General features: G+C 45.0%; 1 protein-coding gene and 1 long non-coding RNA gene across 3 annotated transcripts in view; one reads left to right on the plus strand and one right to left on the minus strand.

Moving 5' to 3' along the window:
* LOC121922712 overlaps positions 1 to 2,529 on the minus strand; it is a 5,516-nt gene extending 2,987 nt beyond the window's left edge. Inside the window, exon 1 of one of the 2 annotated variants that reach the window (XR_006102216.1) lies at positions 2,474 to 2,529. This is a non-coding gene — a long non-coding RNA (uncharacterized LOC121922712). Of the gene's footprint in view, positions 1 to 1,845; positions 1,938 to 2,473 lie in introns of those variants that run through there. The other variant, XR_006102215.1, reaches the window with a different exon arrangement.
* The window catches only part of CACNA1F (calcium voltage-gated channel subunit alpha1 F), a 125,744-nt gene that overhangs the window by 72,917 nt on the left and 37,149 nt on the right, over positions 1 to 15,678 (plus strand). The window contains exons 24-26 of the mRNA XM_042447643.1: positions 14,782 to 14,888; positions 15,065 to 15,152; positions 15,353 to 15,460. Coding sequence (XP_042303577.1) covers positions 14,782 to 14,888; positions 15,065 to 15,152; positions 15,353 to 15,460 — 303 coding nt within the window. The remainder of the gene's footprint in view (positions 1 to 14,781; positions 14,889 to 15,064; positions 15,153 to 15,352; positions 15,461 to 15,678) is intronic.

Here is a 15,678-nt window from a genome sequence, read left to right on the forward strand (position 1 = left end):
CTCAGTTCCCCATCCTCATCCTCATTGCAATAATAATAGCAATAATAATAATAATAATAATCATAAAACAACTTATTATTTTTGCATGGTTTGGTCACTCTTTTTCTCTAAAAATTACCCCAGGCACTCAGTCCATACTACTACTACTACTAATTCATAATAATAATATAATATATTTTTGCATGTTTTGTCACATCTTTCTCTAAAAATTACTCCAGGCATTCAGTCCACAATAATAACAAACAACAACAACACCTTGTTATTTTTACATAGTTTTGGTCACATCTTTCTCTCTAATTACCCCAGGTATTCAGTCCACAATAATATAATAATATAATAATAATATAATAATAATAATGATAACAACAACCACAATCTTGTTATTTTTTTCATGGTTTTGTCACCTCTTTCTCTCCAAAAATTTATCCAGGCTCTCAGTCCAATAACAACAACAAAACTTATTATTTTTAACAAGGTTTTGGTCTCTCTCTCTCTAAAAACTACCCCATCTGAGGAAGTAGAGTGAAGGAAGTAATGCCTCTGAGGGAAGTAGAGTGAAGGAAGTAATGCATCTGAGGAAGTTAGATGAAGGAAGTAATGCATCTGAGGAAGTAGAGTGAAGGAAGTATGCATCTGGGAAGTAGAGTGAAGGAGTAATGCATCTGAGGCAGTAGAGGAAGGAAGAGCATCTGAGGAAGTAGAGTGAAGGAAGTAATGCATCTGAGGAAGTACAGTGGAAGAGTAATGCATCTGAGGGACGTAGAGTGAATGAAGTAATGCATCTGAGGAAGTAGAGTGAGGAAGTAATGCATCTGAGGAAGTAGAGTGAAGGAATAATGCATCTGAGGACGTAGGTGAAGGAAGTAATGCATCTGAGGAAGTGAGTGAAGGGAGTAATGCATCTGGGAAGTACAGTGAAGAAGTAATGCATCTGAGGAGACTAGAGTGAAGGAATAATGCATCTGAGGAGTAGAGTGAAGGAAAGTAATGCATCTGAGGAAGTAGAGTGAAGGAAGTCATGCATCTTGAGGAGTAGAGTGAAGGAGTAATGCCATCTGAGGAAGTAGAGTGAGGAAGTAATGCATCTGAGGAAGTAGATGAAGGAAGTAATGCATCTGAGGAGTCTGAGTGAAGGAAGTATGCATCTGAGGAAGTAGAGTAAGGAAATAATGCATCTGAGGAGTGAGTGAAGTCTCCAAAAGCTCCTGCTGCCAATCTTCTTCCTTTCCAGTGAGTCTCAACTACTGTACAGGTCTCTCTACGTACTAAAATTACTCCAGGCACTCAGTCCATAACAACAACAACCCTTATTATTAGAGGAGCCCGTGTGGTGTGTGGTTGACGATGCCTCTGGGACCAATGTTCAAATCCCAGCTCATCCTCCTGAAACGTGACTTGGCGAGTCACACTCTCTCAGCCTCAAGAGGGAGGGCCATGACAAAGCCTTCATTGTCGCTGCCACAAGTCGGAAGGACTTGGGAGCACACAAACAAAACGATTAATAATCATATAAGGAAGTAATGCATCCTGGAGTCCACAGTCCCCACAATATCATCATCATTATTATCCATCATTCTGTGTGTGCTTCCAAGTTATGAATTGTTGTCGTGGCAAGTTTCTGTTATTGTTGTGGTGATGATGACCAACCTTGCCTTCCCTCTCCTTTTCTTCCCCCTTTAGATCTGAGGCAGAGGAATCCTGGCTTCTCTGGCGGGTTCCGACGTGACTTAGGACACGTGTCTGACCCTCAGCTTGGCTTGGAAGCAGGGGGATCCCCTGAGCCTTTCCCCCCCCTGAAGAGGCTACTGTTCAGGGAAAGGGGCGACCCTTTAAAGGCTTCCTTACCTGAGACAGTCCCCTCCCACTGAGCCCTGTTCTTCCCGGCGGAGTACGCAAAAAGAGAGAGGTCTGGAATGGGAAGCAGAAGGGAAAAGAAGACTTACTACTAAGAGGGGGGGGAAGTAGATCTCTTGGAGGTGGCTAGAATAAAAGGTGGTGGAGGAGGGCTATGGGGGGAGGAGGGGATGGGATGACTGGGACCCAGGGGCAGAAACCCGGTTTGGAAAAGTCTTGGGACTCCTTTCCAACAACTCCTTTTTCATTCCATTCCATTCCCAACCTTTACTAGGGAAAAAAAGAAAGTCCACTCCTGGGGGGATCCTCCCCAGGGGATTCTGGGAGTTGTAGTCCACCACCAAGTCCCACTATCTTTTTTGCACACAAAGCTCCAGGGTTTTTGGCGAGTGGAAAGAAGGGGGACCAAAAAAGCCCCTCCAAATGGTGGAGTTGCCTCACACTGCCGGCTGCTACTCCACTTCGAGAGCGCTTTAACTGCCTTGGCTCAGCGTTGCTTGTGGCTCTCACTTGAGAGAGAGTGTCCCGCCTTTCTCTCTTTCCGAGGCTTGAGCCAGGGCGGTGCAAGCGGCCTCAAAGCGGATTGTTATCCCTGCAGTGGGGACGGAGCCCTACTTACCCGCCACTCCTGCAGTCTCCAGGTGGATTCTTAACTCCCGGGCTCTTGAAGGCCAGGAGGGCTCTTCGGGATGTTCTTCTGGGCCAAAGGCAGCATGTCTTTCTCTCGCTCTCTGCCCCAAAGCCAACAGCTCCTCCGGATTTAAAGCTCTGGGGAGGGAAGAAGGAGGGAGTTTTCCTGGGCTCCCGGCGATCCCTCTCTTCTCCTCTCGCCAAGCCCGCCTCCCTGGAGCAGCGACCCAGAGAGAGAGAGCGAGAGAGAGAGAGGTTGGCAGCAGCCGCAGCAGCAGGAGGAGGAGGCCTTACCCCTTCGCCCCCTCCGGGAGACTGCCACGGCTCAGTCTTCTGGGATTTGTAGCACTGCCCTTGGTGCCGACACAAACTACAGATCCCAGCATCTCCACAACGTTGAGACATGCCAGCCAAAAGTGGGAGGGTGTCAAAACTGGATTATATGGGCCTCTTTCTTCTCTCTCTCTATTTTTCTTTCTTTCGTTTTCTTTCTCTTTTTTTTCTTCTTTCTTTCTTCCTCTCTCTCTCTCTTTTCTTTTTTCCTTCTCTTTTCCTTTCACTTGGGTTTCATCATAGCATTGTTGCCCTGTCAACGTCTGGTCCTAAACGCACTGCAGAACAATCCAGTTTCAGACCGCTTTAACTGCCTGGTTTCAATGCTAGGGAATGCTGAGAACTGTCATTTGGTGAGACATATGTTTGTTAAGATTCTCTCTCAAAGAGAGTTCTGCTGCCACAGACTCTACAGTTCCCAGGTTCCATAGCGCTGAGCGGGCCAGTTAAAACGGTCTCAAGCTGGATCGTTTCTGCAGTGTGTTTTGGACCAAGGGCCTGTTACAGACAGCCCAATAAGCTGCTTCGAGTCACAGGGGAGGTGTGGTGTTCAATGATGCATGCGTCTAAGAGTCCAGGTCCTTAGGCTGGAGCGACTCTGGACTCTTAGGACGCATGCATCATTGAAACACCACACCTCCCCTGTGACTCGAAGCAGCTTTATTTGGGCTGTCTGTAACAGGCCTAAGTTACCTCCCTCGCATATAGATGACTCCTCCTGGGGCTGATCCGCACTGCAGAAATAGTCCCGTTTGACATCACTTTAACTGCCACAGCGAATGCTTTGGAATTCTAGGAACTGTAATTCAGTGGTTCATATCATAGGGTTTTCTTGGCAGGTGTCTTCAGAGGAGGGTTTGCCATGGCCCTCCTCTGAGGAGGCCAGAGAGTGTGACTTCTGGCCCCGGCCACCCATGGGTTACATGGCTGAGCCGGGATTCGAACCCTGGCCTCCCCGGTCTTTCTCCACCCCCAAACCACTACTTCACCCCTCCATCCAAATAAAACGAGAGGAGAACTTTCTGAGCTTTGGCCAGAGTTTCCCTCGTCCCAAAAGTAACTGCTCCCCTCTCTGAAGCTTGTGCTTTTGGCGGGAAATCCAAAATAGGGTTTTGGGGTGCTCCTATCATTCTGCCCCTCAGCTTGCAGTGGTCAGGTGACCAGACGTCCTCCTTTTCCAGGACATCTCCTATACATTTGATCCCTCGGCCTGGAGGAGTCCAAAATGTCCCCATTTTGAGCATGACTGAGAAGCAGGAATTTCCATTTCCATGAGTTTGAGCTTTTCTTTCGTTGTGTCCTCCATTTTTTATTGAATGCCTATATTTCTTCGCAGCACCTTGTCCTCCCTTGCCACCTGCGACTGCCCTCAGACCCGGGTTGACCAGATGTCCTCCTTTTCCAGAACATGTCCTCCATTCCAACTTCTGTCCAGAGGAATTCCAGAATGTCCTCCACACTGAGCATGATAGAAGCATGAATTTACCTTTGTATGAGGGTTTTAAACTTTTATATGGTCCTGTCTGTCATCCTCCTTGAATGTTCTCCATTTGGAGCAGGCCCAAGAGCATGAATTTACATTTCTATGAGTGTTTTGAGCTTTTCTCTTGGTTATGTCCCCTACTACTTTTTTCTTGAATGCCTTACTTTTTTTGCAGTGCCAAGTTGTCTCCTTCTCTGTGAGGACATCTGGCAAAAAGAATTCGGAGCTGAGAGTGACCACACATCCTCCTTTTCCAGGACATGTCCTCCCTTTCAACATTCCATCCAGGAAGAATTCCACAGTGTCTCCCTTTTGAGCTGACTCACGCAGCAGGCATTACGTCTCTATGGTCCAAGACACATGCAGAAATAACCCAGTTAGACGACTGGCTTTAACGTCCCTGGCTCAGGCTAGGGAATCCTGGGGAAAATGTGGTTTGTGAGACATTTGCCTTCTCTGTCAGAGAGCTCTCTGTGCTTGACAAACTACTAATCCCAGGATTGTGCAGGGGAGGATGGTAGTGTCTCTCACAGCTCCTTTCTGTCCAGGAATTGGCAGGAAGGAAGAACCAGGAGGGGTTGGCCATCTCTCCCCTGCGTTGCCATTGCTGCATCTTGGCCCTTGCCTCACCTTGGCTCTCCCCACCAAAAAGGAGGAGGAAGAGGAAGGCAGCCCCCACACACCTGTGGGGCCTGAAAAGGGGCGAGATAGACGAAGGCCCTGCTGGCCACAGAGCCAGAGAAGGCAGGATGTCAGGTGTCGGGTGGTTAAAGCCCAGCGCCAGCCAGATGGAGGAGCGAACAGAAGGAAGGAGAAAGAAACCTTTGCAGAGGAGAGAGAGAGAGCGATATAAGAGTGCAGCAGCCGTCTCTCTGGCTGGCTTTCCCTTCTCCTCTTTTGAACAAATTGAACATGAGTCAACAGTTGTGATGCGGCAGCTAAAAAGACCAATTGCAATTCTAGGCTGCATCAATAGAGATATAGTGTCTAGATCAACGGAATTAATAGTGCCACCCTAGAAAGATAGATAGATAGGTAGGTAGGTAGATAGATAGTCCAGTTTGGGCAGCACAATTCAAAATTCAAAAAGGATGTTGACAAGCTGGAGTGCGTCCAAGGAGGGCCACCAAAATAGTGAAGGGTCTGGAGAAACCACTGCTTTATGAGGAGAGACTTAGGGAGCTGGGTTGTTCAGCCTGGAAATAGAAGATTAAGAGGTGATTGATAGCCCTTGTTCATGATGAAGGAGTGTCATGTTGAAGATGTGAGCAAGCTTCTTTTCTGCTGCTCCAGAGAATTCCAAAGAGCAAAGCTTGGTTTGCCATTTTTATCTAGGGGCCACATTTATACTATGCCACTGTTTTTAATGGGACTTGAGCATCATGGATTGGTATCCATGAGGAGTCCTGGACCCAAACCCCAGCAGATATCAATGGTCTGCTGTAAGGAAAGGGAGCAGAATGATATATCTCCTTACAACCAGAACTTGGGGAAATTACTTGGAGAACTACACTCCCAGAATACACATCCTCACTGCCAGTATAGCTGTTGGCTAAGCTGCTAATGAGGGGATTCTGGGAGCTTAAGTCCAAAAAGCACTATTGGAAAATTCCAGACGTTTTCCTGTTTTTAACTCTCATGTTTCCTCACCTATTGGCTCTGCTGACTAAGTCCAACATGGGATGCCCCCAGACCAACAGTACCTGGAGGGCCCCTATGTTTCCCTCTGCATGATCTGAAGTGACTTCTTTCTGTAGAGCCATTATATCTATAGGACGATTAAAGTCAGAATCTAAAACCACCCAATTGTGCAGGAACCTCTGTGCAATCAGGGACAACTTAAGGTATTTTTCTGCCTGTGGTGAGAGTCATTATGCCCTCCTGTTGCACATAGGGATAGGGGGTCTTGGGACTGTCTCATCCACAGGGACACCATGAGTCGAGATTGACTCAGAGTGGTTACCAACAACACCAAATTGCACATACAGACCCGAGGTGGGCCAGACAGACAGCGCAAGTTTTTCATATAGCTGGGTGAGGGTGACAGAATGGCATCTTCCATATCCCCTGAGTCCGCACATCAAGTTTGGACACACAAGGCAGGCTTAATGCACAGTTCTATCATCTAACACAAACAACAGGGCTGCGCTACCACTGCCATCCCTCATATCCTCTGCTGCCTGAGGCTGCTGCCTGATTACTTATCATGGGAGCTGGCCCTGAGAGGAAACCTCTCCCCTCCAAAAATATGAAGGATCTCTTTTCTTTTAACCCACTGGCATTTAGGTTGCTTGACCTTCAGGCTGTATTTATAAACCTCATGGTACGATGAACAAAGTTTACTGCAATGAGCCATGCTGCTGGTATATGGTGGCTGGGCCTTCAGGGCTTCCCTCTGTCGAGGGATTGTGATGTCTTCTTCCCTTGGGAGTATTGTAAGGAAGAATTACCTGCTCAAGAAAAATATAGGGCCCATACAGGACCGGCCAAAATAAAGCTGCTTTGGGTCACTTTGGAAGGTTGCTGTTTAAATGTACGTGCTCTTGAGAGGCCAGAAGCTGCGCCCAGCTGTGTTCCAGTTCTTAGGACTGGAGCATTGGCTTGTGCGTGTTTCTGGTCTCTCAGGACGCATACATCATTTAAACAGCCTACCTCCAAAGTGACCTGAAGCCGCTTTATTTTGGCCTGTCTGTTTGGGTCCATAGTCCACAATATAGTCCAGTCTCCAGATGTTGCTCAGCTGCAACTTTAATCATCCATTCCCATTGCCTACATCTGATGGGAACTGCAGTCCAACAATTAGAGGGCCACAAGTTCCCACCCTGGATGCGGACAATATTGAACTAAGATGGACCATGGTCTCATTCAATACAAGGCGCCTGCTATGTTCTTTCAATGATCTTCTGCCCAGGGTGACTCAGAACAAACTGTCCTCTAGAAAACTCAGTTCATAGGCAGGAAAACACCACCCTTTTGCTATCACTTAAAAAAACAACCAACCGAGTCAAGGACAATATCCTCTGCATTTGAATATATTGTGCATTTTATTTAATTAAGGTGATTTCTTGTCCTGCGTACATTAGTTTCTGAGTGACCATTCCTGTCCCCTCCCTTTTCTATCTTGTGATTTTTCCGTTTCAAACAGATTGCATTACTAACCTTCCTTCCTATTACTTCCCTATAAGGTGCCTTCCCTCTGCCTAACAATCAGGGCATGTGGGGAAATGCACAGGATGATGGGGATTTCCATGTTATAATGGTTCCAACACACACACACACACAAGACAGTGGGAAAAATCTCTTTTCCTTCCCCTTGTTGAAGGGTCAACCTCACCCACCTCATGCCCAATTTCCCAGACTAGTCCAAAAAGCTCTTTTCATCCTACAGCCTTATTGTTAGGCATTGCTGCCCATGATGAGCTATCCTGTCTCCCTTCCTATCCTGCGCGGCATGCCACCCACGCAGGCATGTGTTCCCACGGCTTCAGGTCTCCCGCCTCATGGAAGTGGGCTGCTGGGGGCTCCCTAAATATGTGTGTGTGTGTAGCAGGGGGGATTGCAGGGGCATGGCTGATAGAGAGGGGAATGAGCCTTAATAGGGGAGGGGTGTGTGATTTTCCCACTACCGCAGGTGCTTGATAGAAGGCGTTCCAATGGCGGACAGGCGCCTAGCAACACTCTCTGGAGCGCAACACAGAATGGCGGCACATGGGACCTTGGGGGGGGGTGGGGACAGCCAGGACCCACACATTTTGTGGGCCCCAAGGTTATGTCCTTGGGCCAGGAAATCTCTCTTGATCCACAGAAGTAGTCAATCCCCAAAAGGAAAAAAATAGATTACACCTTTATATAGGAACATAACAGGATATTCTGCAGGTGGCTTTGCATGACCAACAGTTGATGGCCACATATTAGCAAGCCAGGAGTCTGTATCTTCTTTGCCGTCAGTGTAGATACTGTGCTGTATCTACTTTGCCATTAGTTAACGATTATGGGGAAACGTAGGGGTATCAGGTGATAAGGGACCGGGCTTCTATTCCTTTAATGGTTGCTGCAGAGACGCAAATCTCAGTAGGTGTGTGTCTGCATTCTGCTGCAAGGTAATACTACTCCGTCGCCAGCCTTGTTCATTGCAAGTAATACCTGCCAGCTGGATTCTTCTTCTTACACAATCCTAAAGAGCCAAGAGCCTGACCCTTATTTCAACTAGCAACCCTAAGCAGGGCACGGAGAACCAGAATCAGAACACTTCGGTTCGATTGCACAGAATAAGGTAGTTAAGTAAATATGCTGGATGCAGGCAACATTTTCCAACCTCTCTCTATCCAAATTGGTATGTTTGGGCTCCTGAAGAACGCTGGGATGAGAGATGAGACAAGTTATGTCTGTAGACTGGGACGACTAGAAACACAAGATCAGATTAATACATTTTTGCCATCAGTTTTTCACTGATGATGTAAAGATACAGATCCATGAAAATAAGGCAACAGGTCCCAGAAAGTGTTTCAGAGAGCAAGATGCAGAGGAAAATAAAAGACAATAACTGAAGGGGTGGAAATGGCCTAATTTCCTCCAGAGATACTGAATAAATATTTTAGAAAACAGTCTACCATAACTTTGTTTTACTTATTCATCTTTTCATCAAAATGCACATGCTAAGGAGCTCATCTGTGCCTGCCACCCAGCTGTTGTTTGCTAATGCTGGCTAAGGTAATGATTAATGTCTGTACATTTTAATATCTTCATTCCCTCTTACCTCACTAGTTACATCCTCCCATCCACTGATGTGTGTAAATATCAACCAAATGAGGCAATACTCCTTACATCTATTAAAGGCGGCTACAGTCTGAAAGAAACCATGCCAAATAAAATATTTAAGGATAGATAATCTTCAGTAGACAAGGGTAGCTAACGGATCCTGTTGTTTTGCTGCAAAAGGCTAACATACAAGCTACCTCCTTGAAAATGCCAAAAGGTATTCCTTGGTGTAATGCACACACACACATATTTCAAAGCAAGTGCCAATCCGGTGTGGAAGATGTGCAGGCAATTCTTCCCTTAACACTATCCTTGTACTTCTCAATATTCATCCTTTCTATATCTTCTTCCTTGTAACACTGTTTTGTTTCCCTAATAGAGCTTACATTCTAGAAGTGAATTGAATTCCTCTTTTATGTGTACAGTGGACCCTTGTTTTACGCTGGGGTTTGGTTGTAAGATCCCCCATGGATAACAAAATCTGTGGATGCTCAAGTCCCATTAAATATAATGGCATAGCAAAATGGTGTCCCTTATAAAAAATGGAAAATCAAAGTTTGATATTTGAAATTTATACTTTTTTGAACATTTTCAAACCATGGATGCTTGAATCTGTGTATAAAAAAATCCATGTATAAGAAGGGCCGACTGTATTTAAGTTAGCAAGATACATGTGTGAGTAAACAGTTCCCATGACATCTGGGAAGACTGAATAGTCTGAGTCATTGATAAATGGGGAGAAGGCTGATAAATGGGAGGGCTGCTTGGACTTTCAGTATACTGTGTAACTGGAAGGACCTTCAGTCCTGACAACAATTGTGTGCTGTTTTCAACTCTGATGGCTGAATAAAGCTTTTCTCAACCTGCTGAGAGCTTGCATTCCTGAAGTGGAGTTTGCCTGTACTGTACATTACACATCCTATCATTCACACCCTTATTTCTCCTGCTCCCTCCTCTCCTCATCTCATGTGGTTGCAATGCACATTGCACTTATTTCTTGTACTCCGCCACTTGCATCACTTGCTCTTCTGTCTTTCCCACTCCCTTCTTACCTCATTCCATATCCTCTCAATGCATCTCTCCCTTGCTCCTTGCACTCCAGCACTCTCACCATTTCCTTCCCATCTCTCCCATCTCACCTCATCTGATCTGCTTGTAGTGTGCCGCTTCCCTTGCTTGCCTCTCACAATGCTTGCTCTCACTTTCCTCATGCCTGGGCCCAGCCCAGGTAATTTATGTTTTAAAATCAATATAACGGGGATTTTTGTTTTGTTTTTTAAAAACAATTCTTTTAAAATGGTCTTTACAAAAAATAACATCTTTTCATATGGTTAAATTTTCAACTTTAACCATATGAAACTATGTGCATGTAAATACATTTAGGCTGTGCTTATGATAATTGTAATTTAAAGATATAATTTTAATTTTGCTAGCTGTCACGACTATTACTATTACATTTGGTGATATACAGGATTTATAAATTATGAGTAACATTAATACAGAAAGCATTAGTAAGGATTCAGTATAGTGTGGTATAAGAGGAGATCAACAGGGAGTGACTCCATGAGTTACCGCATTGGGTGACGCCAACCCTAGTGACACCACTGTGGGGATGGTTAACCTTCTCTCAAGTGTGCACCTTTTTAGCTGTAAAAATATATATCCTTCCCTTTCATATTTCAAAGAACTGATATGTGACCTTCATAAGTGAAGGATAGCTTAGCTTGCAGATAAACAAAGGAAGTGAAACAAGGAACTACTGTACAGAGAGATTTTAGTGGCATCTTGACTGCCAGAGATGGGTGTGAATCAGCCATTTCTAATTGCAAGCCTAATTAAATGAGTCCAAGGAGTGAGGCATGCTTCTCCCAATAATTTGCATGACTTTAGGGCACAAAGTGCAGCTCTTCAGATGTTGATGAACTGCAGCCTCCCAAATTCTTTACCATTAGTTATACTAGCTTGGATTGATGGGAGATGCAGTCCACCATCTGGAGGGCCACAGGTGGCCCATCCCATCCCTAAGGCATCAAAAATCAATAGTGAAGGTTGTGAGTGAAGCAGCAATTTGGAACGGGACAATAATCTGAAAGAAAGAGGTAGATGATGTGAAGCAGGTGCATCTGGGGTTGCCAAACAGGAGGCTTACTAATTCCCAGTGGCTCAAGGTATACGGAAAATTAGCCCTTCCTAGAATCATAGTATCAGAATCATAGAGTTGGAAGAGACCACAAGGGCCATCCAGTCAATTCCCCATCATCCCCAACCAATATTGCAAATGCCCATGTTGCAGAATACAAACTTCCCCAGGCTTTTATAATCACCTGCTTGGATTCCATCCTCCAGGAACAACACGGAAACTGTACGAAAAAAAATCTATGGCCTGTTACAGACAGGCCAAAATAAAGCTGCTTCGAGTCACTTTGGAGGTATGCTATTTAAATAATGTATGGGTCTACGAGTCCGGAGGTCACGCCAAAGCCCCATTCCATTCCTAAGCACTGGGTGTGGCTTTGGTGCAGCTTCTGGATTCTTAGGACCCATGCATCATTTAAACAGCATACCTCCAAAGAGACCCGAAGCAGCGCTATTTTTGCAGTCTGTAACAGGCCTGAGTGTATGTATAATGCGCGTATGTAGACTGTCAACAAATGTCAATCCGATTTTCACTGAACAATCAAGTTGTTGTTGTTGTTTGTTGTTGTTGTTGTGTGCCTTCAAGCAAGGATTGTTCAGATGGGGGTTTGCCTTTGCTTTCTTCTGAGGCTGAGGGGTGTGACTTGCCAAGGTCACCCCTGAGGTTTCCCTGGTTGAGCGGGAATTTGAACCCTGTCTCCAGAGTTCAACAGTCAAGCCACTATACCATGTTGGTTTTCTCGTGAACTCCATGACTTCCCTAAATGGGAAGTGTAAGTTCAGGTGCTGCTTCATCCCATTTTTTTCTCTTCTGCGTTGTTTGGGCCACATCTGCTCTTCTCATTTAAACTGCAGTAGCATCCTAGTTACTTGTGATTTCTAAATTTATTTTATTGTAGCTTTTTCAGATTTATGCATGTGCATTTGTAATAGGGCCCTTGGTATTCACTGGAGGGCCCTGCATGGATACCCAAATTGATGGATGTTCAAGTCCTATTATATACAATGGGATAATAAATGGTGTTGTTTATTTAAAATAGCAAATCAAGGTTTGCTTTATGGAATTTTTTTGGGGGGAGGGGGAGTGGGGATATTTTCAAGCCGTGTTGGTGAATCCACAGATGCAAGAACACATGGATTGGATGAGCATATTCTGAGAAGTGTAGCTTTTTAGTGAGGGTGTGTAGAAGTTCTAATGCTGCTAAAGTTCTTTCAGGAAGAAAAGTCTAATCAGTATAAAACTATAATTGAATTGTCTGAGGTCCTGGTTCCATAGTTATCTGTATCTCATACTAAGATTCCTTCTGTCGGAGGAGTAGAGCAGCAGTAGCACAATGACTAGTTCTGCTTGGCAGGCTTAGTCAGTTTACTGTTTCATTTAGATTTAAATTGCTGGCACATGAAGTAGTTAGGAGTTTTTTGCTGTTTTCTCATCTTCTAGGAGAAGAAGTAAAATCTCAAAGGAAGAGACTGTGTCGAGGGGTAGTCTATTCTCTCATTGCCTTTGGAAGTTGCTATTAGCTTCATCTCTCCAGTCCAGTCTACTACGGCTGTCCCCCAAACCTTGCCCTTGAATTTGCCACTCCTTGACCAAGATCCACCTATAATCTGCCAAGATTACCTTTCTGCTTCCTGCCTCAATCTTCCCTCCCTAGTTCCTGTGGGGTCTAAATCTTTATAATCTCACCTTGTGTTACTGGCTCATTGAGATGGCTACTTTTCCTTCCTCCACTGGCTCCGTGTTGGGTGCCACAAGCTGATCCACTCACAACATCTTCACCAATTCTCATAGTCTTCACCCCATCCTCAGCAGATATCTCTAGCAGCCGAGGACCCTATCCGGGCACACTCTTTTCCATAATGTAAGCCACATCCTGTTTAAATGGAAGAAAGAGGAGGAGACGAGCATCTTGCTCTTCATCTTCTCTCTTCTTTCTCTTTCCTTGTTCTCTGTTCTTTCCTCTCCTTATTTTTCTTTTCTGTCTCCCCTCTTCCCTTTCCCCCCCTCCACTCAGCATCGGTTACTTGGACTATGCCTTCACGTCTATCTTCACTGTTGAGATCTGCTAAAGGTACCCAAACTTAGAGAGTGGGGATGAGAGGGACTGAAGGGAAAGCAATGTATGGGTTACCCCCCCCTTTGGAAGAGGAGCATTTGTTCCAGGCCGGTGGGATACACAATCAGCTGCTCTTGCCTGCCACTGCTGTCATAATTCTGGAAAATGCTGGGTATATTGTTGCTGCCATGTGGCATCAAATCTATTCGATTTAGGGAGACCCTTTCATAAGGCTTTCTTGGCAAGATTTATTCCGAAAAGTTTGTTGTTTGCCTTCCTCTGAGTCTGAGCATGATTGCATCCAAGGCTACTCCACAGGTCTCCATGACTGAGCAGGGATTGAAACACTGTTCTCCTGGAGCCCTAGTCCAGCACTCAAACTTCTATACCATGCTAGTTAGCATTATTTTTTAACACAAATTTAGTTCCAATATTTCTAAGCAGTGTTGTATAGAACAACTAGTGGGAGTACATTCTGCTAGCGATTTCCAGCCAGCTTCACTGTGAGCTCTGGGTGGTGCAGTTCTTGTTATATGAGAGTGCTGCACTGTAGACCTTGGCTGATCAGTGCCTCTTTATGTCTTAAGCATGAGTCATACACTGTGGGGTAATACAAGATGGAATAGATGTGCGCTAACTGCTAGAGGTGTTGAAGGCGCATTCTTGTTGTGTTTTTTTCAATGCAAAGAGTGAGCTGAAGGTTATTAAAAGGCAGCCTATCCCTGGTATGACCACAACAGTGGTAGTGCAATGCCTGTCATCTAAATGAGTTTGATGAAAGTACGGCATTATAGGACAAGATCAAAAAGAGCTGTCAGTACTCTGTGCCTACAAATTAAAATTTGCCCTGTAACAAAAACTTATTTCTGCTACCTTTATTATTATTATTATTATTATTATTATGCATCATACACATTAACAAGACTTGTGTGTTTTGACTTATTTTCTTCTTTTCCATGACTTATTCTAATTTTCTAAGCAATGGAGAAGGATAGGGATTTAGACCAGATACAAAAGCCCTGATCTGATCACTAGGAATCTTGTTCAGTTTCTTAGAATGCATAGGTATTGTCCACACACAGAGACACGCATCTTGGCAAACTGAGGATTAAAACTGTGAAAGCATATGCTTAAAAGAGAAGAAAACACATAGTTAGGAAGCTGAGTTTTGCACCTGGTGCCAATCATGTGGATTTTCTCCATGTAATTGTGGTATACTCTCTCTCTCTCTCTTTCTCTCTCTCTCTCTTTATCCCTGTATTATCTGTCTGTCTGTCTTTTGGTCCTTCTTTATCTATATCCCTGTCTTATCTGTCTGTCTAGCTTTGCAGGACTCATACATTCAGCCTTGTTACCATCATGCCTCTCAAATATAACTAAGATTGGCAGACAGGGAGCAGAACCATTTGGTTATTGTGGAGCAACTGGGTGGAAAAAAATAGTTCATGCATCTGGTACTGAGTCATAACTTTGAGGGAGGAGTGGAGCATGGACTTTTGAATGGGGCACTTAGCACATTTCTGTCCTCAGATGACTGCTTATGGTGGCTTCCTGCACAAGGGCTCATTCTGCCGAAACTGGTTCAACCTTCTCGACCTCCTGGTTGTCAGTGTCTCACTCATCTCCTTTGGCATCCAGTAAGTGTGACGGGAATGGGCAAAGTAGCTGAGGTAGGCCCTAAAAGAAGGAGAGGAAATAAATTACACTAGTTCAGTCCAGGCAAGGTTAAGTTATTACCTGTCTGAAATAACAGAAAAGGAAGTTGGTTTTTTATCCAGCACCTCTGACATCTCCCTTCCTGTTTCCACCTCAGTTCCAGTGCCATCTCTGTAGTTAAGATCTTGCGAGTGTTGAGAGTGCTTCGTCCTCTCCGAGCCATCAACCGGGCTAAGGGACTCAAGGTGAGAGATTCATTTGAAGAGCAGACATTGAAGATGTGAAGCTGAAAGGCGGCCTGACTCTTCCTGCCCACAGCATGTGGCTATAGGGACTGGGGCCTTTTCCCGCCTTGCTTCTATCTCTCCTCCCATATAGCACTATGGAGGGCTGGGATAATTCCCTGCTGGCCATCTCACATCCCATGTGCCTTCTTTCTCAACAGCATGTGGTACAATGTGTGTTTGTGGCTATCCGTACCATCGGCAACATCATGATAGTCACCACCCTGCTACAGTTCATGTTTGCTTGCATTGGTGTCCAGCTATTTAAGGTAAAGTCTGAATATTTCTATGGGGCGGTTCAGATTAAGTTGGTATACAGTGTGTGTGTGTGTGTACAGAGTGCACGTATTCATGCTGTGTGTGTGTGTGTGTGCGCGCACACGCTTCTCTGGGACAAGCACTGTCAGTGTTTCCTAGCAACATATCCTAGGCCTCACTGTAGATACCAGCCAATTGATTTGTTTGTTTCAACCTAAGTCATCACAAA

Source organism: Sceloporus undulatus, chromosome 2 (genome assembly GCF_019175285.1).
Source record: "Sceloporus undulatus isolate JIND9_A2432 ecotype Alabama chromosome 2, SceUnd_v1.1, whole genome shotgun sequence".
Classification (NCBI taxonomy): domain Eukaryota; kingdom Metazoa; phylum Chordata; class Lepidosauria; order Squamata; family Phrynosomatidae; genus Sceloporus; species Sceloporus undulatus.